This window comes from Heliconius melpomene, chromosome 3, assembly GCF_056956725.1.
Source record: "Heliconius melpomene rosina isolate 202511_hmr_F chromosome 3, ASM5695672v1, whole genome shotgun sequence".
In the NCBI taxonomy this organism is placed as follows: Eukaryota; Metazoa; Arthropoda; class Insecta; order Lepidoptera; family Nymphalidae; genus Heliconius; species Heliconius melpomene.
The window spans coordinates 6,052,136-6,077,739 of NC_140391.1; the positions used below are offsets into that span (position 1 = coordinate 6,052,136).

The 25,604-nt window shown below is 34.9% G+C and overlaps 1 protein-coding gene across 8 annotated transcripts in view; it reads left to right on the forward strand.

The window, feature by feature from the left end:
- unc80 (unc80, NALCN channel complex subunit) overlaps positions 1-25,604 on the forward strand; it is a 39,874-nt gene that overhangs the window by 3,918 nt on the left and 10,352 nt on the right. For 4 of the 8 annotated variants that reach the window (XM_085207406.1, XM_085207400.1, XM_085207407.1 and 1 more), the window contains exons 10-54: positions 5-107; positions 360-463; positions 575-953; positions 1,041-1,180; positions 1,793-1,822; positions 2,399-2,540; positions 2,772-2,969; positions 3,173-3,361; positions 3,683-3,816; positions 4,290-4,528; positions 4,906-5,099; positions 5,458-5,612; positions 5,895-6,021; positions 6,211-6,403; positions 6,536-6,713; positions 6,874-6,968; positions 7,614-7,804; positions 8,077-8,194; positions 8,272-8,339; positions 8,425-8,560; positions 8,998-9,172; positions 9,291-9,329; positions 9,402-9,437; positions 10,125-10,281; positions 10,491-10,650; positions 11,174-11,266; positions 11,594-11,739; positions 12,078-12,197; positions 12,944-13,056; positions 13,437-13,578; positions 14,065-14,294; positions 14,872-15,097; positions 15,168-15,354; positions 15,930-16,099; positions 16,353-16,601; positions 16,886-17,015; positions 17,135-17,275; positions 17,449-17,642; positions 21,810-21,955; positions 22,534-22,728; positions 23,221-23,416; positions 23,518-23,736; positions 24,059-24,204; positions 24,860-25,040; positions 25,352-25,513. In XM_085207406.1, the coding sequence (XP_085063532.1) occupies positions 5-107; positions 360-463; positions 575-953; positions 1,041-1,180; positions 1,793-1,822; positions 2,399-2,540; positions 2,772-2,969; positions 3,173-3,361; positions 3,683-3,816; positions 4,290-4,528; positions 4,906-5,099; positions 5,458-5,612; positions 5,895-6,021; positions 6,211-6,403; positions 6,536-6,713; positions 6,874-6,968; positions 7,614-7,804; positions 8,077-8,194; positions 8,272-8,339; positions 8,425-8,560; positions 8,998-9,172; positions 9,291-9,329; positions 9,402-9,437; positions 10,125-10,281; positions 10,491-10,650; positions 11,174-11,266; positions 11,594-11,739; positions 12,078-12,197; positions 12,944-13,056; positions 13,437-13,578; positions 14,065-14,294; positions 14,872-15,097; positions 15,168-15,354; positions 15,930-16,099; positions 16,353-16,601; positions 16,886-17,015; positions 17,135-17,275; positions 17,449-17,642; positions 21,810-21,955; positions 22,534-22,728; positions 23,221-23,416; positions 23,518-23,736; positions 24,059-24,204; positions 24,860-25,040; positions 25,352-25,513 (7,066 nt within the window). The remainder of the gene's footprint in view (positions 1-4; positions 108-359; positions 464-574; positions 954-1,040; positions 1,181-1,792; positions 1,823-2,398; positions 2,541-2,771; positions 2,970-3,172; positions 3,362-3,682; positions 3,817-4,289; positions 4,529-4,905; positions 5,100-5,457; positions 5,613-5,894; positions 6,022-6,210; positions 6,404-6,535; positions 6,714-6,873; positions 6,969-7,613; positions 7,805-8,076; positions 8,195-8,271; positions 8,340-8,424; positions 8,561-8,997; positions 9,173-9,290; positions 9,330-9,401; positions 9,438-10,124; positions 10,282-10,490; positions 10,651-11,173; positions 11,267-11,593; positions 11,740-12,077; positions 12,198-12,943; positions 13,057-13,436; positions 13,579-14,064; positions 14,295-14,871; positions 15,098-15,167; positions 15,355-15,929; positions 16,100-16,352; positions 16,602-16,885; positions 17,016-17,134; positions 17,276-17,448; positions 17,643-21,809; positions 21,956-22,533; positions 22,729-23,220; positions 23,417-23,517; positions 23,737-24,058; positions 24,205-24,859; positions 25,041-25,351; positions 25,514-25,604) is intronic. The other 4 variants (XM_085207402.1, XM_085207404.1, XM_085207403.1 and 1 more) reach the window with 4 other exon arrangements.

Genomic DNA, 25,604 nt, shown 5'->3' on the forward strand with positions numbered 1-25,604 from the left:
TCAGTTCCTCAGATAAGGAGTCGTTGACTGATAGTGGAGGTGCTCCAGGCTTAAAGAGTACTCCCACTTCCACTGAAAAAGGTGCTTGTACTAAACAAATACAACATGTAAGTATTATTCTTTTAAACAAGCTTCACGCTGTATTTACACATATCAGGGTAGATAGAGGGAACCTAACCTTAACACATTTTGATTACCTAAACATCACCTAGTTTTCGGGACTTGCTTGTATAGTGTTGAAGCCTGAAGTGTAAAATAATTCATTCATCCGGGAATTGAACCCACAAACCCCGTGTGTACAGTCAAATGCTACGCCACAACGGTCACACAGCATAATTAATATTAAATAATTTTTTCAGGTAGCGGCTGCGACTTTCCTAGATGTAGCCACAATGCGTTGTTTATTTGCATCTCAATGGCAAGAGGAAGGAGTTTATTGGGCCTTACATTACTTGTATAATAGGTTTGTATTTCGTTACTTCTTCATTTTTCGATCTTTATTAAAGTGTTCGGAGTGATTGCACGGTTTCAAAGTTTTAGAAATCTTCTAAAATATTTCATACTCTTGTTTCAGATTACGTGACATCTGCGATGATATTTCTAAACAAACACAGCCAAGGAAAAGGAGTAACTCGCTACCTATACCCAAAATAGAAGTATCCATATATCAAAGTCCAGAAATAAAAGAGCGAGATTCTTTAAAGAATTTCATAGAAATACCTGAAACTAGAGATATTTCGACCCTCGCAGAAATACCATTTACAAGCGTTCCTAAAGAAGAAGACAACATAATGTCTAGACGAGCCAGTGAAAAAGTTAAACGCAAAATGAAAATGGCCGACCTCAAAGCCTTCGTTGAGACGAAATTATTATCAAAATCCGAAAAGGCTTTAGAAAAAATTGGACACGACGACCAAAAATTTAGTTTTCATACTGCCGTAAGAATGCTATCTGTAGATATTATTTTTATTTGCTTCCTCATATTTGTATTTATTCGTTTTTAATGTGACGAAATGTTAATTGTTATTTTATTATTTTAGGAATACCACAGGAGTTTAGATAATAACGACGACAGGCCAAATTCAGCTTTAGCAAGTAATTTTCCACCTTTATGCCCACGGGTGAAGGGTGAATTGCTTCCTTGTAATCTTATTAAAGGGAAAAGTATGCCGAGTCTTAGGTAAGTTCTCTTAGGTATTTATATAATAATCATTTCCCTAACATTTTACATTTCGTAGTTTTAGTTAATATTTTTTATTTATCTCACTTTTATACTATGATACAGATGTCCATTAATACTAATAATAATATATAACAAAATGTTTTATTGTGTATTTCGGTTAGTGTCAAATTAATATTTTCACAATATCTCTTTCAATTTTAAGAGTCTAAAAAATATTTTTAATTTTAAATTGTTAATTACAGATCATTAAATTCTTAATAATTATTCTCAAATAAGAATAGATAAACAAATACAGAAAAGTATATGGACATCTGTAATAAACATAACGAATGTTAGCAAAGCTTCAATTTTGTTTTCTATCTTAGAATTAGAATTATCCAACCATTTTAAAACTAAAGGTACTATTATTAGATTGCATCGACTTTCATAACTTTTTTATTTAATTCCCTTATTTTTTTATTTAATCAAAGCACAGCATGTTTCATTTCGACACAAAACCTATATTCGAATGTTAATTTAATGAATTTTCTATTTAAAATGTGTTTTTCTCTTTTCTCCCGTGTACTTTACGCTTAATCCTGTATATTATAATGGATGAACGACGACTAGCTGTCTGATAGACGAGTTAGCGTCTAATGGGTAAGTTGTGAGATATCGTCAAAGAAAAGTAGAAGCTTCAGTACGTTTTATTATAATATATTAGTTCAGTCGTACTTTTATTGGACTATAATAATATTTTTTCTTATAAAATAGTGATCTTATGCGTAGATTAGTTTTTTTAGTATCATAGATTAAAAGTATAAACATAAAACAAATAATAATCATCTTTAAAGTTAAAGCTTAGTTCAGTTTCGTTTAATTAAAATACCGAAATTAATATAATTGCCGCCTTTGTAATTATAATGCTAAATGCTGCTAAGTTCTAAAAAGTCATATTGGCATGTAATCATTACATAATAAAAAATATATTGCATTGCATATTCTTGCATGATTAGAGCCAACTATCGCTTGTAAAGTGATAATATCGTTAAAAAACTGAATTAAAGTGACACGCTATTCATCAGCACTTAAAAAAATATCTTTAGAATGTAAATAAACCAAATACAAAATACGGTTTTATAATGTTGAAACTGCACAATCACAAAGTAGTCTAATAGGGTAAAATATATGGAATGAATGTGTCATTTTGGTTATAAAGGAAATATATTTTTCCAGATACATCGGAGAGGTAAAAACCGAAAGAGCTCATGTTATGAACATAAAACCATCGTATGCACAAAAGAAGAAAAATCCCATAATAACTGTGACCGAGCATACGCCGTCTCCTTCACCAGACTACCTTTCAAAAACTAGACAGGTATACTTATTGTTACTATTTATTTATTTTACGTGACGGCAAAATAAGTAATATTATTTTAAAGAAACATTTGAAAGCTTGCAATGTAAAATGTTATTGTGAATATTAATGTGAAATTACCCTTAGGGGTGAATTCACTTCAGTCAGTGACAACATTTCCTTTTATATATATAGATTACTAACGATTATGTAGCATTTTCACTTAATTATTTAATATCGTATCCATCCCAGGGTTCCCTTGAATCTCAAATGGACTCAGTCAGTATGCAAGGATCTCAACACATACCCACCCCTGAACGTAAGCCGAGTCTAACTCGGTCGCAAACTGATTCGAACATAACTTACATTGTGGAAGAAATACAAGAAGCGGCTGGATCTGTTCATTATATTACTAAAGATGGCGACATTGATTTTCAAGTTGTCCTCAAGGTCGTAATGTTCCTTTTAGTGTATAATTATTAATACCCAAATATATTTATAGATCGTAAATGCCACATTTTTTTTGAAAACATTTTATTTTTTTAGCCTTGACATAAAAATAATAATAAATATTTGTATTAGATATTTTATTTACATAGTAACAAAACGGTACGATCATTTAAAAAACTAAACAAAAAAATTGAATTTGATAGGCAGTATACTCAGTTTCAACAATGGACAGTTTCTACATAACAATAAGAGTAATGGAAGTTATGTTGAACCTAGTTGATACTCTTATGGAAATTGGTGTTCACAAGAATTGGCAAACAGATGAAAACGAGGACTCCCAGCCAGAGACTATTGATCCTTTGGCAGAGTTTCAAAAGGATAAGGACAGCAAGGTACTCTTCTATATAGTATATAATTTTCTTTCTTTTGATTATTTTGTTCCCGAGTAAACAATGCGCAAAGCTTTAGAAAGCTAATTTTGTGTTGAATAGCGGAACTCAACGGCAGGCTTTTTATTGTGGTGCCAGAGCGAAGAAGTGAAAATATTAAGAAATAATTGTTAATTGCCAGGAGTGGGGATCGAACCTACAAGCGTCGTGTTACAGTCACACCCTTGTGCCCCTGCGCCACGACGGCCTCTAGTTTAAGAAGGTTAAACGTTCATGCACAAGCTGAAAAAAAAAAAAATTTACTTATTAATAATACATTTTCAGGAAAGAGATTCAGGTATACCATGTGCACAAAGTCAAGATTCCACAAATGTAGAAGGGAGTGAAAATAAGGAGAAGCCAAAAGTACAAGAAAATTTTGATTGTCCCTACTTTATGCTCATGTATATCATTCTAAGGTACGAAATTAGTATAAATAACAAAAAATATATATTTTGTAAAGCAATATTGATCTTAATAAGTTAGTTAGTCTTAATAATTAAATTTCAAGCAACATATTTTATTTTGATCTTTTTCAAATTAATAATTAAAATATTATTAGCTAAACGGAAAAAATATTTATTTTTCCGTGCAGGGGTGGCTAAATTGGATCTCTAAATTTTAGCGACAGCTGTTTTGATAATTTTCTAAGATAATTTTGTAAAACATATATAATAATAATAATTTAAAAAGGTAGGAAATCTAGTGGTAAGATTCTTAGGCCATTTTTCGAGATGTGTGTTGAGAATGGTAAAAATCGATCCCCAGCTTTGTCTTCCCAGAACGATAAAAAAAAATATCATTTTTCCGGGTGGAAATCGAACCATTCCAATCACATGCTGGCTCACTGCTCCACAAGAGGTTCAAAAAATGATTTAAATTACTTTTCCAGATTACTTCGCCAGCTAGGATGCTCTCACGGCTGTACCACAGCTTTGAGAGGCCCTCAAGCGGAATGTCTTCGAGTACAAGCGAGAAACTCGCTCAAACTACTACGCTCGGCATCTGTCACTAAATTTACTTTACGTTTAAAAGAAATGACCAAATTTGCGCCGATCCGGGAAGTATTGGATAATCTTCATGCTACTTTGGGTTATTGTACTGAACCAGCGGCTATGGTGTCTCCTATGAGTAAGTAGCGCTATCCCTAATAAGATCATAAAAGGATTTGAGTGAAAACCCAAAGAAGTTTATTGAGAATATTTTTTTTAGCTCCATCTGCCTACTGCTATATTGCATGGTAGGCAGAGAGAATTTAGTGTTAAGGCACTATCTGACTTTCGAAGCTGCATGTCATGTGACGGTTGTCAACGCCGCGTTCTGTCCTGTTACCAGAGGGAGAAAATGAAAATAATTAATTCTCCAAGTGGGAATCGATCCCAAAACCGTGGCGTTTCTGGTAGGCCACGACAGCCACTGGTTATCGGGTTTATCACAAATATTCCATTCTATATATAAATATTTCTTAGATACTATATTTTTTGATATGTTATATTGGCGAAATTTAGATCAGCAAAAAAGAAACTTCTCAAAGTCTCCAGATATAAGTAATCTTCAAACTGGATATGCTACTAACTTTGGTGCGGGACAGGGGCCCAACGCGAACAGAGCACTGGAAAATTTCATAGTGGAATCTACATTTAGAGTTTTAGTTACTAGATTTGCGCTCATTCATAAAGAATTGAAATTACTCGATAATTCAGTAAGTACCCTAATAAAAATTTTCGAATTTTTTTTTCAAGTACTTTCTAAGGATTAAAATATATTTTTGTTACCATAGCGAAGAATTGAAAATATTTGTTCCCTTGTGTCAATTGAACCCACAACTACCGTGATTACAGTCAGACGCTCTGCCGCTGCGCGATGACGGTCTAAAAAATAAATCGATATCTAGACTCGTATACAAATATTTTGTCAAATTAAAAATGACTGCATGTGCATATACAAATTTCGATGTAGCTTAATGAAAATTCATGGCTTAGTTGTAAAAAGCTTGAACAGTTCTGAAGAGGTTTACTAAAAAATTAAATAGTAAAAAATATTTCAATTATATTAATCAGGCTCTCTACGCGGAAATCCGCCTTCTACTAAGTTACGTGAGAGAGGCCCACGGCGGAGAATTCCGCGTGGTGGCGTTCAGCGCTCTCATGGACACCGCGGAGAGGCCAGGCACTCAGACCAAGGAGGCTAACATGCAAACCACTAGGGTTATACGGTGATTTTTTACATTATGATGTATTTAATGTATTGATATAATTTATGACATTTACACTAATACACTTTGCAAATGAAAAAACTCCCTTTAGACCATTTAGCTGTTTTAGTTAATTGTACTGTACAGAAGTGATCTCACCTAAATATTTTAAATGTTTTCAGTGAGCTAAGGAAAAGATCCACTAATATCAGAATATACCCACATCATATATATATACACATAAGTTCATAGTAATATTTAGGTATTAAACGCCTAATTAATAAGTGAATCATAAATTTCTAGACATATTCCAAGAGCACAGGACGATGAGCGCGGCTCGGACACTGGCGCAGACTCAGGTTGCGCCGCGGATGATAGAAGTCATAAGAAATTCTTCAAAAAACGTAGCACTTCTTCAACTGGTGCACATGTAAGTCTAATAACACATGTATATGTAAATAATCTATTATTCATTCAATATTGTAAAAATCCGATTGAAACTAAAGTTCCTAAGTAATTTACACTTTGAAGTTTCATTCTTTGTTAGTTAAGCTAATCGTAAGTATTTTATTGATGTAGATATATAAATAAAATAATAAAATATTTATACAACTTTTAGAGTCTTCTAGAAACTGAAGGTGGAGATGAATCAGCAAGTCAATCTCCACTATCAGTGCGTACAAGAAGGTATCAGTTAACTCCAAGACAATCAGAGCGGACAATTCCCTCAGCGTCGTCTACAGATATAACGCCGCATCATAAGATAACGCATTCTAAATCTATACCTTCTAAGTTTCATATTAGTGGTATAGGTAAGTACATATGTAGCAGTTTTACTGTATAGACCAATATTTTTCTGTCCAATCATTTATTTTATTAAATAACAATCATAAAGAAAAATCTAAAAATTATAATAAATTAAACCACAAAACATATTTACACAGTGAACTGGTTCCGTCAAAAGCCACAAGCTCAATCTCTAACTCGCAACGGCGGCGGCTCCGGCGAATCTCTCCCAATATCGGGCAGCATGGCGTCCCTCGCGCGCCCCTTCCACACGCACCCCGTGCACGTGTCGCGCCCCGTACATGTCAAGAGGAGAGTAGGATATACTCTTAATAGGTAAATGTGTGTGTTATAATATTTTATGTCACACCTACTGTATAAGATCTATCCTAGAGGCTCAGTTATACTTCTTCTTTGACTCTTTCACCCTCGAATCCTTAGTAACCTTCGGACCCTTCGGAAAATTGATTGTTTATATTTACTTCTTGTGTTACAGAGCAAGAAAACGAGTAGAAGATCGATTAAATAGATTTGGTCTGAGGAAGATGGGGAAAAAACGCGATGGGAGTATTGAAGAGACTACCGGTGGATGTAAGTTGTATTAAGTTTATGTATAGAGTTGAAACATAAACTTCACCTATTTAAAGCTGTTGTTATATTAAAGCTAAATTATACCAAATGCTTACATAATTTGTACTATGTGTGTTATTCTGATATACAGGATGGAATTATCAGCACCACTTTAAATGAAACAGTTTCAACTACTCAGAAAAAAATATTTCCCAAAAATGAAAAAGTTATTTTTTCAAACAAAATAAATAATAAAATTATTGTTTTAAAATAAAACGCCATTTGTCAAGTATAACATAGGCACGCACACATTTACCTGTCAAAGCGGCAACGTCGTACACTTATGTGTCCGTCACACGAAATACAGGTATGGATAAAAATCGTGAAATGAAAAAAAAATCCTACGTCAAAACTGTTGAGGTACCTTGATTATTTTTTTTAGCTCTGGGATTGAAATATTTTACCCTATATGCAGTTTCAGTAAAAGAAGCGCTGTCTCTTCCATCCTGTATAAGCTACCTGACTAAAATTTTGTCTAAATCTGTTTACTAGATTTTGCGTGAAATTAGAATAATATACATACATCCATCCTCACAAAATTCTATTTTTATCATATTAGTAGGAGAGTAAGATAGGAAATTCTAAAATGTTCCTTGAACTTATTAGATATGTCACGCCGAGGGTCAGCAGAAGGTGGTTCAGGCGGTGGTGAATCAGAAGTAGTGGTACTAAAGCGTAGAAGACTAGTCGCGGCCGCGCCGTTATATTCTGGCCTATCGAGGTTCAGCTTTATATTGGATGCTACACAGCCGGGGGCCACGCCTGACGCTTTGTTTATGGCCGCTTTGCTAGATTTGGTTTGTATATGATTTTTTTTATGTTCACGCTGTACCGTAGTAAAGGGGAACCTAATATTTTGATACTCCGTTCCCCACACATTGCTCAATTACCATGAAATAGCGTGTTAGATGCCGAAAATGAAAATAATTCACTTCCCTAATTGGGAATCGAACCCACAACCGACGCGCTTACAATCGTACACTGTACCGCTAAACCGCGACGGCCTCATATTTAACCTTATTTTTCTTAAATTATTTTCTATTTGTTTACCTTTCTATATTTTTTTCAGCCACATACAGTAGTAGTAGCTAGAGCTGCCATACTACTTGAATGTGCACATTTAGTGCATAACTGTAATAAAGGACAATGGCCCTATTGGCTTAAATCTAATATGGGTAAAAATCCATGTAAGTTTATATTATTAATCATTCAATTTACAACAATATTTAATATTCATATATTTAGAGAATTTTTTGTTTGTTAGTATCCTCAGGGTCACTACAGTTGAGAAGACAACGGTTAGCTGGTAAACTTTTTTATCAATGGGCTGAGGTAAGTATAATACTTTAAAAACACAAATTAAAAATACATGATTTAGTTTTATAATACCTGATTATTCTTTGTTTTTGTATTTCAGGCTATAGGAAATAGATTAGAGGATATGTTAAACGAAGATAGAAAACACATAGATACAGTTGTCAATTTGGTCAACGATCCTGACGGTCAAAGAGACCTACTGCAACAAGATGAGGAGGAAGACTTTTTAGATGAAGGTGCATTTTTCGAAATAATTCTCTTTATGTTTAATTAGTTAATAGTTAACAGTTTTGATGAATTAAGTCAATTTTAATTTGTAATCCAATATTGTTTTGACTATTATTAAAATAGTCAAAACTTTCCATTGCCCACACATAGGTTATATAACATAGAATAAATATAAATAGATATTAATTGCAACGACGAAAGAAGGAAATAATCAACTAGAAGATATCTTTTCTTACCGTTCCAATTACTATCGATATACGGAATATTGAGTGATATATTTATATTGAGTAATAGCTTTAGTAACATAACGGACACATTTAACTTTAGATTTAATATTTCACAAGACTTGTACCCTAAATCAACTACACACCCCATAGCGACTAGGAAAAGGATGATTTTTTAAAGAAATTTTACTTATTTCAATACCTTTCTTTCCAACAAACAGCCAGCATTAGATTACCCGGCAAGACAATTGGTGCTGAATGTCCACGAGCACTTCGAATGGTGGCATGCGTTTTACTATTAGAAATAACAGCCTTTCTCCGCGAAACCTACCAGAACCTTCCAAAATCCTGTCGGTCCTCACTCAAAGAGAGGGGCCCTTGGGACCGAGTGTACAGGTACAAAAAAGAATCCACTATAATCGCTATATTATTATAGTATTATCATTATCGTTTGGTAAGTAGTTCCAATCTATTCGTTGTGTCAATTTATTTTGTGTTATTATTTTTTGCTAAGGTGGATGCAAAAGCGGAGACGTTTATTGTGTAATAATAAGTGAGTCGTTTATGTTTACATTAGTTACGTATAATGAGTTCATATTTATGATCGAAATTTTCATTTTGACAGGGCTCTTAGCAGTCAACACGCATTAATGCCAGTCGAGTATGTGTATATGGAATAATGCATGTTATATTGCACATGTGAAAATGTGCATGCACATAGTTTAAATACCCATATATTGGATAAAACACGGCATTAAATACTCGATATGTTAAACACTGTTAGTTTTAACATAATTAGTTGTTTAGGTTATTTAGGTTTCACTTTAACATTTTTGGGCACCTGGTCTACCGGTAAATGCAGACTGTTTTTTTTATATATTTATGTAAAATTTATATATGATACTTATTATGTAACTTAGGTATGTAGTATATAAATAGAGTTAGTATTTCGCTTTCTAATGTTTTTTTTTAATAATTAAATTTTTATTTTATTTTTTATATATAATCTATTGTTATAACTTTTACGAGATAGAATGTCTGCATTTCTCCGTCGATCTATTAAATAAAATATCGGAAAAATAAAAGTGTGTAACCACTGAATGCATGGTACATTTAAAAAATATGACTTAAGGTATGTTATTTAAGAACCACGAGACATTATTCATTTCAAATACTCTACCGTACTTAGTTAGGATTATAATATAGTTTAGTTAAAACTAGTAAAATTGCTTTTCTACGTGGGCATGCCAAAAAATGTAAGGCTCCAGAGTTAAATTATTCATATTAGTTGGAAATAGTTATTGTTTCAGTAAATAAAGTTATTTTAATATTTATTCCGATTTTGTAGGGAGGCTAATAGGAGATGGAGTATGGCATTGTCTAGTATGGGACACTCTCAAGCTTCGGCCCAAAGTTTACAATCAATAGCGGGAGCTGAAACTGAAAGGAAAATATCCTTCGTACTGCACGAACCAGAAAATGTTTCTGGTGGGAGCAATGTTACAGTAAGTTTTTGCTTTATGACCATGGCTATTTTTATTGCGTTACTTCGAAATTGAATAGATACAATACCCTTCTAATTTTCTATGTGTCATTTGCAATGCCACATTGGAATCTTCTTATCAACAATATTGTTATCTTCTCAAAAATCCCATTTGAAGTGAAAATTATATTATTTATTATATTATATACTATTAATTATGTTATTTTACAGCTTCCTGAAGCTATTCCAAGTGGCGACGACAAGAAATCTCGTCTAGGATCGCGCGGTAAAGGCGTAGCACGCAGGAACACGCAACAACACGCCGCCTTTGGATCTTTTAAACGACGGTCTATTAAATTGAGACAGAAGGACACGCGGGAAGTTGATGATTGTAAGATTTTCTTAGTTTGTCTTGTTGCCAAAACGCGAAATTGGAAATAATTTATCCCCCGAGTGGTAATCGGACTCATAACCACGTTTACAGCCAGACCCTATGCCGATGTTCCTCAACGGTTTCTTGATTGTTGTTTTAATTTCTTTATATGCGTGTATTATATGTGTTTTATGACCGCCTACCCGCTAAATACAGCTACTATTATATTTAATTATTATAAAGTCTACATTGCAACCCTCATGTGTGAGTATCGTGAATGAACAGCATTTGTATACGCGACTGCTGTGGTCGGTTCGATCTATTTCTTCGCTCTGGTAACAAAACAACGCGCGACGTTGAGTTTCGTCTTTTAACACGCACTGTCTCGAAAATTGAACGGTGTGTGGGCCCATCGAAGTGTCTTAATACTAGCTTCGTTTTGCCTACCCTTCTACATGTAGAATACAACGTGAAGCTAAAAAAAAAAGAAAAGTATACATTACAAACTACTTTTAAATTTTGATTCTCAATCTACTTTCAGTTGTGAATCGAAGATCTGATTCCATTCAGAGCAGAAGGAAAGTGTCTTCTTTATCAGATAGAAGTGACACTTCAGAAGTATATCCAGGAACAGGTTAGTTTTCTTTTTCTTTAAAAAATGCAATTTATGCAACGTAATAATAATCCTCAAAGAATACTAAGTATTTAATTAAGAATAATTATGTTATAAAATATTATCTTAAAACTATTTATTAGCTCCACCTATATTTATGCTTATTAATAGATAATAATAATATAAAAGTGTTATCTGTGTTATATGTAATCACCGGGCAATGCCTCAAAATTGATCAGTGGAAAACGGACTTTCTTTTCTGTCTTAATACTTGGTTTCTTCTGCTTACCCTGCTATATGCAGGATACAGCAGAACCTAAAAAAAAAACTTTACCTCTACATTTTTAGGTGGCACTGTAATAATGCCAAATGAAGATAGCGGAGGTGAAGAGAGTCCAGGAGTGCTGTCAGACGATCACGACCACCCACCTGACAGCCCGGACAGTAATTCTACCGATCCGCCTGATACTGGCAAAAGTTTTCCTTGGCTAAAAGTTAGTTAAAATTCACTTTTAACATTTTAAGCATTATGTTAGAATACAATATATTCCTGTATTTTAAATTGAAATTTCTAATTTTGGCTTAAATATTGGACGAAAGTACAATATAATAAATGTATATATTAACACGATGACTGCCAACACGATCAGTGCTGACCAACAGCATACTAGGAAATCCCTAGGAAATCCCTTGAGGTCAAGCAAAAATCACAGTTCTATCCAAATTCAAAGCAGGATATTTTTTAAATTAATAACCAATCTTTTCGTACCATGTTTTCATTTCTTTTCGCATAGTATCAAAATTTTAAAATTACTACATATATATTTTTCAGGTGATCGTAAAGTATTTGAATTCGTTCAACTATGTATGCTGTCATCAGAACTTTTGTCACCCTTATTGCTTCAGGCGTAATATGCGATCTACGGTCAGACTTATGAAATCAGTACAAAAGGTAGCATTGATCACTATAATAAGCATTAACAATAGTTATATATCATTCATTTAGGTTAAGATCCTAGGACCCCCAGACCCTGGGGTTAGTCTTTTATAATATATAATCTGACGTCTGACTGACTTTTATTCAGTTCGCAAGGCTTAAGCTGAGCGTTGCATTTTTAGAGTGATTTTATAATCACTTATAAATGCAAGCTACTTTACTTATAAAAATAAAGCTAGAGAAATAAAATAAAAATAAAGGTTTTTATTAAAAATAAATAAAAAAAAATCTACATAACAAAATATCATTCTTGTACGCCAGACATTGCATCCTCATCATTTTTAAATAATTTCTTAATTTTTACACTCGTCTCATGTGCCGTTTGTGTTAATAACCTTTCTGTTATTTCATCAAGAAGAAAATATATATTATGTCCACAATATATATTTTTCTTTTCTATTGTTTGTTCACATACATTTTTCCATATTTGTACAGTGATAGTTCCAATTTTATCTTTTACTTCTAAGAAATTGATAATATTAAGAATTAAATATGTGGCGCAGTTAGCATTACAAGAGGCTACACCTCTTGGAAAGTCCAATTTTTAAAAAACAGTTTAAACCGATTTAAGCCAAACAATTGGATTTACTTACTACTAGTACAAAGCTCAGCTTAGACCTCGCGGGCGCACTGTCTTGTACTTGAGAAATAATTATTATCTGTGCACAGTATAGATAATAATTATTTCTCCTTATACATAGATTTATGGTGAAAAATTTGGACCCGAAATAAATACAACTAATAACGAAGAAGTAATTGGGGACGTTAGAAGAGGAAGGCGAACTCGTAAACCTTCTGAACACGTTAGTGACAGGTATCTTATTGTTTTTCCCTATTTATTATTATTGTTTTTTTCTAAGTGCTTTAGAGTTATTGTCGAAATTTTAGCATCAGTTTTTGATATTTGTGCTTTTACTAAAAACACACATTTTTTTACTTTTAATAATAAATATTAATAAAACTTGAAAAAGGTCAAGTGTGAGTCAGGCTCACATAGCGTTCTGTAAAAGTTTCATGATGGTAGGTAAAACTTATAAAAATGAACAGTATTACGTTAGCAGGCTTGGATGACTGTTGGGATGACTTAGATTTTTTTTCTATGCATTACGCCGGTCTTATGCTTATAAAAGAACCCTAGCAATATGCTGTAATATATTCTTTACTATGTTTTATATGTGTACGTGATTATCACAGGATCGACCGATCAGTAATAGAGAGCGCGGGTCTGGCGTACCGCGCGGCGGGTGGCGAGCAAGCCGTGCCCCCCGCCGAGCCCCCGCCCGGGCCTTACCCGCCCGCGGACCCACCCCCCATACTCAAGTATATCAAGTCTCAGGCGCGTACATTTGTGTATATGTATATGTTACAAAATAATTAACTGAAAGTACTTATTAGGTTTTCATTGATATATCATTTCACATAATTATAAGTTGATGGGTAGTTTGACGGTACTTACTTACTACGGTATATTAACGTATGTAAAGTGAATAGGTTGAGTTCTATGTGAACTCGCTTGAGCTGCGTGCACACTGTCCATGGCGATGGCGATTACGTTGACCACGCTATCAATTTCCATCAATCCATCCCGCGACATATGTATCTATATGTGTATATATCATCACACATAGATCGTTTAGTAAGAATAGTAGGAGGCGATCAGATCTCAAAGAAGCGCAAAATAAATACTGTAAATAAGAGACGCAAAATATGTAAGATTGATGGCCATCAAATATTTATTTAAATAAAATACTTATTTCCACATTTATGTAAGAGTTTTTTATAAAGAGATGTATTTTATTAATTAAGTAATATAAAATCCCAGGTCCGGGAGGCGTACCACGCGCCGCTGGCCGCACTAGTAAAGGGCGCCACGACGCTACCGTCGGAGGTGTTTGCGGAGGCGGCGGGCGCGGCTTGGCAGCTGCTGCTAGAGCCCGAGCGCGAGTTGAGCGCGTGCGCTGCAGCGCTGTTTGCCCTGGCGGCGGTGCGGGCGCCCGACCAAGCCCAGCACATTATGCATAAAGCGCTTAAGAGCACCGATCCTGGGATTCGGTGTGTATGAAATAATATATATTTATGTATTTGTATGTATATATGTATGTATGTTGTGTATTTATCAGTGTATGTATGATAAATAACGTATTTATATTTAATAGTATCATATTTATTATTACTTTTTGCACCTTTTCGCTGTCTTTTATGTAATAAGTCCTTTCAAATGGTTGCCTGTAAGAAATCGCTTTTAGTGATAAGGCCGCCATTGCACTTTGTATTGTCTTTCTGTAATTATTGTTACTCTACTGATTTTTTGTTTATTTTAGTGCAATAAAGTATTATTATGGCACTATTATTATTATTATTAAAGCATCATGTACCATATTTTCTTTTTTAGCTTCACGCTGTACCCGAATATGATAGGTAGACAGAAAGGAACCTATTTTTGTAACCGGGCTATGCATCCCCCCTACACAATTTTTACAAACATTGCACATTGCATGTTAATTAAAAATTGTGAAACTCCGCTTTCGCGCTCCGAATCCCGAATAAAATATAGTGTGTACAGCTGGCCAAAACTATGATGCCATGCTATATCAGTGTCATCTAAAAGTAAATTGTATTAAAATTCCAGAATAAACGCCATATTGCGATTCCAAGTGTTGTGGAAACTCAGATATCAAGTGTGGCCCCGTATGGAAGAAGGCGCATCTGTCACGTTCAAAGTACCTCCACCAGGAATAGAATTCACTCTTCCGTCGCCTAAAATAGGCATTGAGTCATTAGCTGTCGTTGATCCGCCATGGTGCCCACAAGTTAAGGATAAGGATATGGAAATGACTTTAAACCAAGAAAGACATGTAAGTTGCTACATAAACATTAATATATTTACAGTTTACGAAAAATCATCACTCAATATATGTTTTCCAGCGTTCTCTAGTAACAGCAACAAAAACACGTAAAAAGCAACAAACCGAGGCAATAAAGAAAGCATTACAACAGAGGGACGATAAGAAGAAAGCTGAGCGTGAAAGTTTCCTAATCACGACGATACCAATAACACGGCAAGCGGCTCGCGAACCCGCCTTGGATCACGCGGCTGATGATCATGTTGAACGTAAGATATAATATATTTATATATATATATTTATATATATTTATATATATTTATATATATTTATATATATTTATATATATTTATATATATATCTTCACGCTGTATCCCAATTATAGCAGATAGAGAGATAGGCGGAAATGCGCCATCAAATTTTGGCACATTACCGATTGAGTACGGACGTAACTCAACACTGTGCGTTAGTTATATCTTCTACTAGCTAGTAAACGAAAGTATTTCATTCTCCAAAGTAGGAATGATACCCATAAATTTCAAGCTTACATTGCTGTGCCGCTGTACCACGACGTCCTAAATACTTTAAACTGCACATATCCGCCAATCATTCAGAACTACAAACCTCTGCAGAACTAGCAAAGCAAAAAAATATCATAATTTATATATGACCGCTCTGGTAATACTACAAACTGAGGCGTCGAGATGAAATTGGGGAGCGAAATGCCTCCTTGTCCTTCCGCCCACCTACTCCACCGTCCCTCTGCCTACTCTTTATGCGAAATGCAGCTTCGAGCTGAACAAAAAAGAATTAATCTTTTATAAATTTATTTTTATTCCTTTAGCTCCAGCTGACGAGGAAATGGTAGAAGGAGTCCGCGGCTCCCACCATACGCAAGTGGCTCCGGCGTTATTCCCCTCGGTGTTGTGTTCCGCGGTGGCTGAAATAATATCGCTGTTGGATGATGCCGCGGTTTCTAGAGAGGGATGTTCTGTTTATGAAGTTGCTTATCAGGTCTATTGAATTGAATTTTTAGACTTGTTTTGACGAATTTGTAGACACTAAGTTTAACGACACATTCCCTCTCCAAAGTATCGAAATTATTCCACTTCGGTTGATTTGGAAATGCTCTTTCCAGGTCCAATAGTTTTACAATAAAAATACTGCAAGTTAAGTTATTTAAATCTATCCAATAGTTTCGAAGATATGCATGTACAAACATTTTACTGTATTATTTTATACATAAGATATTCTGTCTAACAAACAGGTAATATGGGGATGTCTGGTAGAAGATTCCGCGCTTTTCCTCCGTCACGTACTAGAACGCTTAACCCGCGACCATCAAGACGACATGTTCAAGTTACTACGCCATCTAATTAGATTTATCCCACGATTGCCTCAGCAGGCTGCCTTTGCGCTGTATAATTATATTATAGGATACGTTATGTTTTATGTGAGAACACCGCATGAAGATGGCCAAAGGCTTATTGGTGCTGCATTGTCTATTCTGTGGATGGTATGTAGGTTTTTTAACATACTTTAATTACCTACACTTATCTGTATCAATGAATATAAGATAAATCTTGCAGTTCTATTTTGACTTACTTCTTGGTTCCGATTTTCTTACGTTTACGAAACTGACAATTCAATATTTTTCTTGCATGAACATGTTCGTGCCGAGAGAAAGATATATAATATATTTTTTTACCTTAATACTTATACACTATATTTAGTATATTTTTCATAGAAAGTTAAATTAAATGAATAATTTAGGCTTAATATAATAATATTGAATCGCAGGTAGTACACAGTGTTCACGGAATTATGTTTAAAGATTTAAAACAAATATTGCGCAAGGAACAATGTGATGCTTCTATATTATTAACAGCCAACGTTCCTGCTGCTAAGAAAATTATTGTACATGGCCCTTGTAAGCATTTTTATATATTACTTATAATTCTATTTAAAGTTATTTTTTTCCACAAAGTTTTTTACGTGTTATATTGATGTGTACTCACGTTATATTTTAAATTATTCTACTCCCTTTAGCGGACAATGAAGGAAGTATCCCATCTCAATTTCCTGTACAAGAAGATACGCAGTTTGTTCAAATTTTAAGAGAATCTTTAGACTATTTTGGAATACCTGAAGATTTACATAATGAATATTTTTTGGTTGACTTTAAAACAAGTAAGTTATTGTATAATTGTATTTTAATGAAATATTTGAAGTACATAGGGATCTTTATATACATATGTATACTTATTACTTTTCTTTAAAAAAAAAATTAAAATCGACAATTTTTCAATATTTTCGGTTTTCCCAATACAAAAATAACATTATACATCTTACATTAACAATAGGACAAATCCACAATCCACAAGGCTATGTACGCGATCATTATTTCTTTAAACGCTCCCAATACCCTCAACTTGGGCTCGTGCACATGGAACCCGAAGAAGCCTTCGAGAAGTTGCAACAACAAGAACTGTTACAGAAATTTGTGGAAATCGGCAAAGTTTTATTAACTTGGGCTATTCTGAAAAACGTCGATATGGTATGTTGTGATTTTTAATTATATTCATTACTAGCGACCCACTCGCGGCTTCGCCCGCTTTAACTATTGAATTACTCATATAATGTATGTGTTTGCAAAGCACTTAAGATAATGTGAAAATTACTGAAACCCTACTGCAACCCGCATTTTGTTAGTTCCAATAAGGATTTTCCGATTGTCTTAAAATAAACACAAATAATAACACAAACAACAGAAAACTTAATCAACTATCAGGGTCTTGGTTCTTTGACCGCGGTCTCAGACGAAAACCTGCTTTAGAGCAGACACATGGAAGGGGATGCGGGGGGGGGGGGATTGGAATTGGACCCTCAGTTTCCTGAGGGAGGCCTAGATTAAACGACCAAAGTCAAGACGTCTGACCTCGGGCGGCCGGCTATGCGGAGGGCTGCTCCTTAGGTGCAGATCAGCCGATACATCAGCGCAATGAAATACGTTGGACGCGAGACGACTAATGTGTACCTCTAGGGTTTCTACCTAGGGTGGGTTACGGTGAGTGGCGCGTGGTGTTCACGTAGTATGGTGCCTGCGTCACTCGCCGGAGGGTGAGATTCTGTACTACCTGTAGGATTCCTCGCTGAGTAATACTCGCTAGGGCATTGTGATGTCATCAGTGTATAGTGCGTAGAGAGCAGGTGACAAAATTCTGACTGGGACAACGGCAGCGATCGGGTCGCTGCTAGACCCCGCACTCTCAACTCTCACGCAAAATGTCCTGTCACTTACAAAGCAGAGCGGCAAAGACATGCGCGACGTGCTGGGGGGTGCCCGCTCTGAGCACTTTATGAAATAAGCCCGAGTGCCAGACGCGGTCGAATACGCGTGCTACGTCAAGGAAGACTGCTATTGCACACTCACACTCTCTCTCGGTTGATCACTGTTGCATGGTTTACCCAGAGTGGTATACCCGCTGGTGGTGTGAGAGACTGGTGAAGTGAGAGAAATAACTTCTCGAACAGCTCGGCGACCATGCTGAGGAGGATTATAGATCGGTATCCCTCAGCAGTATAATGAGCAGGCCCTCGTTCCATGTCCGGGGGAAAGAAGCCAGGCGGGTGCGGCGGATCCACTATTATAAGCAAAATGTTGCGGGGCACGGGGGGACGCGTGGTGGGCGACGAACCGTTAATCAGCAAGGATTTTTTAGTACTTTAATTTTAAATCTGTGCTACCAATCTTTATAATATATTTAAATCACTATAGATAGTATTTATGCAGGTGTATAAATATATATATGTTTGATCGCGCCATGCCCTGTCTTTTAAATTGATTCCTCTAAGATTAGGTTACCTGGAAGAGATCACTTTTAGTGATAAGGCCGCCCTTTCACATTTATTTTTTGTACGATTTTTTTTTTGTTTTTGTTAAATATATTTAATATGGTGTAAAATAAAGAGTTTTTTATGTTTTTATGTTTATCACTATTTTTAGATATTTAAATGACTATTTTTAAACAGCAGAAATTATTAACAAAAACCTACCTATTAATAACTACTACAACAAATATGAAAACAAATATATCGCGCTTAAATAATACATTCAACTCCAATTATCCAATACGTGCAAACGCATCTAAATCTTCGTTGCTATAGAGGCAGGCGGGTTTTTTTTTTCCGAGCTAGTGGTTAATGCTGTTAGCCCTATTGGCTTTTACAGCGACATCGGTTGGGTAGGGAAGAGGGTACTCTGTCCCTAATGAAAAGCAAGCAGCACGTGGCTGCCTGTGAGGAAAATTAAATAGAATGCATCGGCCGGGAATCGAACCCGGGCCGCCCGCGTGGCATGCGAGCATTCTACCGCTGAACCACCGATGCGTGTACGGCTGGCGGGCGCGGCGGACTCGCTTGTATAAGCAAAACGTCGCGGGACGCATGGCGAGTGGCGAGCCGTTTCGCAGCAAGAATTTTTTGATATTGTAACAACTGCTAAAGTACTTATTAAAATGAAAAAACCTAAAAGACAGTTTAGATCTACATTAAATGGCCAGCGTAACTAATATACTTATTTATATGCTGAGAGTAAGGCATAAGTGAAAATTGACTCGATACAGCTGATGTGTGAACGGCGTGATGTGTTAACAATGAAATGCGTTTTTCTCTAAAACTATTCACAACTTCGAAATAGCGTAAAAAGCAAATTTTATCTTCGTTTAATGTAGAAATTTAATAAAGTATTTTAAAGGATAAGGATTAATACCATTATGGAAAAATATCCCTTACAATAAAAAATATATTGAAATTATTATTTTTAGACAGAAAAATGATCACTACACGTTATTCTTAAAAAATATGAATATGCCGTCGCGGACTTTTTTGTAGATCTTATTAAGAGGAACAATACTCCAGTACATTATTTTCATGTAGTACTTACCATTAAAGCAGCGCATGCGCGAAAGTGTCTCAACGGGTAGGACTTTATACACATTTATCGTATTTATGTTAATTTACATAAGAATGTACAAATAATAAACTATATATAAACCTTCTACGAAAAACACCCGACTTAATGGTGAAGACCGCATCAAAATCCTTTGGGTGGTTTAGAAAAAGAAGAGTTAGAAACAACAGACAGACATGAAAAGCGACTTTGTTTTATAATATACTAGCGATCCTCTTGCGGCTTCGCCCGCTTTAACTACTGGATTATTCATGTAATGTATGTTTACAAAGCACTTAAGATAATATGAAAATTAATTAAACCCTAATGCAACCCGCATTTTCGTAGTTTCAATAAGGATTTTCCAATTGTTTTACACAGCAAGGATTTTTTAGTAGGTACCGCAATTTTAAATCTGTGCTACTAATTTTAAGTTTTAAGTACTTATTAAAATATATTTAAATGACTATTTTTAGATAGTTAAATGACTATTTTTAAACGGAAGAAATTATAAACAAAAACCTACCTACTAATAACAACTACAAAAAATGTGAAACCAAATATATCGCGCTTAAATAATACATTCAACTCCAATTATCCAATACGTGCAAACGCATCTAACTAAATCTTCGTTGCTATAAAGGCAGCCGGGTTTTTTTTTTCGAGCTTGTGGTTACTGCTGAAGGGGGTATTCTGTCCCTGATGAAAAGCAAGCACGACGTGGCTGCCTGTGAGGAAAATTAAATAGAATGCATGGGCCGGGAATCGAACCCTGGCCGCCCGCGTGGCAGGCGAGCATTCTACCACTGAACCACCGATGCATGTAAGGCAAGCGGGCACGGCGGAAGCATGGCGAGTGGCGAGCCGTTTCGCAGCAAGGATTTTTTTGATATTGTAACAACTTCTAAAGTACTTATTAAAATGAAAAACAGTAAAAGACAGTTTTGGTCTACATTAAATGGCCAACGTAACTAATGTACTTATTTTTATGCTGAGAGTAAGGGATAAGTGAAACTTGAGTAACATACAGGTGATGTGTCAACGGCGGAATGTGTCAACAATTAAATGCGTTTTTCTGTAAAACTATTCGCAATTTCGAAATATTGTAAAAAGCAAATTTTATCTTCGTTTAACGTAGAAAATTAATAAAGTATTTTAAAGGATAAGGATTAATACCATTATGGAAAAATATCCCTCACAATAAAAAATATATTGAAATTATTATTTTTAGACAGAAAAATGATCACTACACGTTATTCTTAAAAGATACGAATATGCTCTCGCGGACTTTTTTGTAGATCTTATTAAGAGGAACAATACTCAGTACATTTTTTTCATGTAGTACTTACGGGTCTCAACGGGTAGGCCTTTATACACATTTATCGTATTTATGTTAATTTACATAAGAATGTACAAATAATAAACTATATATAAACCTTCTACGAAAAACACTCGACTTAATGGTGAAGACCGCATCAAAATCCGTTGGGTGGTTTAGAAGAAGAAGAGTTAGAAACAACAGACAGACACGAAAAGCGACTTTGTTTTATAAGATATAGGATAGGATACATTTCATTGGCATAATATTTTTCCTTTTTTGTAATTTAACATTGTTTCGGCGTTGAGTTCTGCCACTCAACCGAACTGAAGTGCCTCGAATTCGAGCGGAGAACGTATATGTTCTCTCCGTTCTCATCTATATACGTAGAATATTAAAGCGTACTAAAACGTATTACATAATGTCTTTAACTGATTATCTCATTTCTTTTTCAGGTTGTCCAACGAGTAGTGTTTTTACACGATGAACTAATGAAACTCCCGTCTTTTCCGAGAAAAGCTTTAGAAGCGGACTTAATGTTGTATAGTAGAGGACCATTAGGCTCTACGTTACTAGGATTAGATGTTCTGCATAAGTTTATGTATGTATTTTCATATAATATAACTATTTTGATTCGATGACTAGCTCATAATAATATATAATTTTGGAGGCACTGCGTGTTGAGTGGCAGAATTCAACGCCGCGCTTTACCTCGACACCAAAGCGAGGAAATGGAAATTTAAATAAATATTTCATTTTCTCAAGTGGGGATCGAACCCACAACCAGCCGGTTTTTCAGTCACATTTTGTGCCCCTGCGCCACGACTGGCCTCATCTTTTTATTTTTGCCAATATTAATTCAATTAGTTCTATTAATAAACGCTAAAGTTGTGAACTCGATCTCCATATGGAGGAGTCATTATATTTACATTATTTTCATTTCACAATGATTTACTTTTATTGTCACTAATAATAAGTAAGTGAGTTTCTTGCGCCGGTTCTTCTCAAGTCTGAGGCAGACTGATTTTGAGTGTCCCCGTCTCCAAAATTAGGGTACGGAGTGAGGAACGGATTGCCTTGAGAGATTGTTTCTTCCGTTTACCCTGATGTTTATTTATATGTGGAAAAAGCCCACAGATGAAGAAGCGAATATTAAAATGACATAATTGTATAATACAGGTGGGTCCGCCTCATAGCTCGAATGTTCGAAGCAATGGCGGGCAATTTCACATCATCGAGAGATATCCACTTGTTCCTGAATGTACTAAACGGCGCATTGATGTTACACAGCGAGGACTCGTTGATACTGCGATACGTTATAGCTACATATGTGAACGCGGCGTTTAATTTTAAAAATATATTTTCTACTAATGGGTACGTAATGTTTTTTCAGTTTTTCTTTTTTTCTACTTCGTTTTTTTTTTGTTCTTTTTCTAATATTGCATTTTATATGTACACATATGCCATCGTAAAGTAGTACTTTTATAGAAATTTAGTGTCAAATTGTAAACTAGTTGACATACATGCATAGCTTCACGTTTTATCCCTTGCGGGATAGTCAGAGAGAACGGAGCGCTAAACGCTACGGTCTCTACATACCTCTAAACTAGTTGACGCCTATAAATTTTTTTTTACGTAACGTTAAACGTGACGTTTTTTCTGTTCTTGTTGGACACTTCTATGACAAAATTTAATCTTTCTAATTCTATGCTCATACTTTCAGCTGTGCGTTGTGTCGTAGTAACAATATATATATAGATTACATTTAGTTAGTAAATAAAATATAATCTTTCTACTCAAAATATGACTATTTTATATCAAATTTATTTGAAATGTTTCTTTAATTCTGTTTATTGTTTCTTTCAGATATCTTCTAATAATGCCAACTTTGTTACAAATATACTCCAATTTCCAAACCAATAAACTCGTTACAACCACAATAGAGTATGCCGTAAAGCAGTTTTATCTGCTCAATAGGAAACCTTTCATACTGCAAATGTTTGGTTCTGTCTCTGCCATTTTGGATACCGATGAAGACGCTGCATTTGGTGATGCGAGCAAAGTATTATATTATAAAATCATATTATATTATAAAAAGTAATAAAAAGAATTCTTCTTTTTAGGAGTTTTTTAAAAATAATTTAAGTGATATTTGAATTACAGGTACAATCAAGTTGCTTATTCAATCTATTACTAAGTTTGGAAACGCCTTCACCCGATCCTCTTCACATAGCGGAACTTATAAAAGAAGAAAAACCTTTAAAACCTATAGATTTTTGTTACCGAGATGAAGACGAAATGGTCAATGTATTGGATTGTATCAGTTTGTGTGTAATGGTTGTCTCGTATTCTGCAGAAAGTATGCGCGGATATCAAATGTTGGTTAGTTTTAGTTGTTAAATTACTTTATACTTTTCTAGATTCACGTTTTATTTCGTTTAAAACAGGGTATGCAGGATATTCTAATACCCTCTGATACTTTGCATATTAACGTACGTGCCCAATGCTGCGCTTTGTATTGTTAAGTAGGTGAAGAATTAGTTAAAATAATTCATTTTCCTGCCTAGTGCCTAAAATAGTACGCCACGATGGCCTTGACTTGTTTAAATAATCGGCTTTCTCATCTCTAAATAATTCTAATGAGATGCAAAATAAAAGTTTACTTTAATTTACTGTATATAAAAAAATGTTTGTCTTGTTACAGATAATACTAGAAGCTATACTACCATGCTATGTTAAACAAATACAACTCCCGACATACAATAGAGAAGGAAAGACTGAAAAGGAAATAATACAACAATTAGCCATAGCCATTAAAACTTTGGTCAACAACTGTGAGGGCTTATCCAAGTAAGTACAAAAATTATATTTTGTGCTATGCCAACTAAAGTATATTATTTTATATTTAACTAAAAAAGGTCGAACAAATATTTATAAATGTATAAATATTTTGACATAGTGGGACTACAACTGGAGACCGCTTAAGCGCTCTAGCCTATTAACCCATATATTCTTATGAAGCTACGTCGAAACACTTATTTCGATTGAAAGCATCTACAGAGATGAGAATGAAAATGCATTGAATATTATTTTAAAACATGGTAATCTACATAACGTATGTGAATTGAATTGAATTCTTGATATATGCGTTTCGAGCGTGCCAGATGAGCACAATTCATTTCGCCAATGTCACGTTGTATGGAAAACACACGAAGGAAATTGACCGGTAATAAACTATGTGATATAACGTATGTGCCTATTAACATTGTCGAATGTCAAAATTGACAACTTAAAGAAGAGCCAACTTAAAGTCATTTTTGTTTTCAAATCAAATATTTTTTGTTATATATAAATAAGAATAATTAACAAGAAACTACAGAATAGTCTAACACTCAGTATATTGTTGTCGGTCATGTTTTTATAAAATAAGATAAATAATTTTGACATTGAAGGGTTCACATTAATAACCTTAATCGACTATCAGTAGTATTTAATACACGAACAGGTCGTACAACGGGCCGTACCGCACCACGCCGGAGCACAAAGGCTCGTCGCAGCGCGGCTGCCCGCGCGCGGCACCCTTCACGCCGCTCGACATACTGGATGACGAGTCGCATTCGCGCTACGTCAGCGACCACTCGCGCCCGCCGCCCGCGCCTGAGTACACCGATACTGAGGACTCCGAGGTATGTTGCTATAAGCCCCAAAGTTACACGTTTTGTATATCATTTACAACAGTTGATATACATATTATACAAAAACAACTTGAAATGTATGGCATACATATCGTTGGCATACATATAAATAAATTTTTCATATGCCAACATTTTCGATTGAATTGGTACATCTACGAGTATGATCTCTCGTATATGATCTGAAACGCATGTCTAAATACTTTCACTTTTTTTAAGACTCATTTCCTAGTTTCTATAAATTTTAAAGATATATATTATTGTTGTTTATTGACATATTATTGGTGTTAAACATTTAATTTCAGTTAGTACGTGCTGAATATCGTCGGCCACGTGACGTGTTGCTATCTTTAGTGGGAGAATTTATAGGACGAGCAACCACTCGCTTACTTGAACTCAATGGATCTAAGGGAAGTGGCGGCTCTGAAGGGAAACCTGTTGAATTACTGGATTCTAAGTCACACGCGGTAGGACTGTAATTATTACTAACGTATTATGTAAAAATCATATTTTCCTTTTTTTTAGCTTCACGTTCTATTTCGCGCATCTACATGTCGC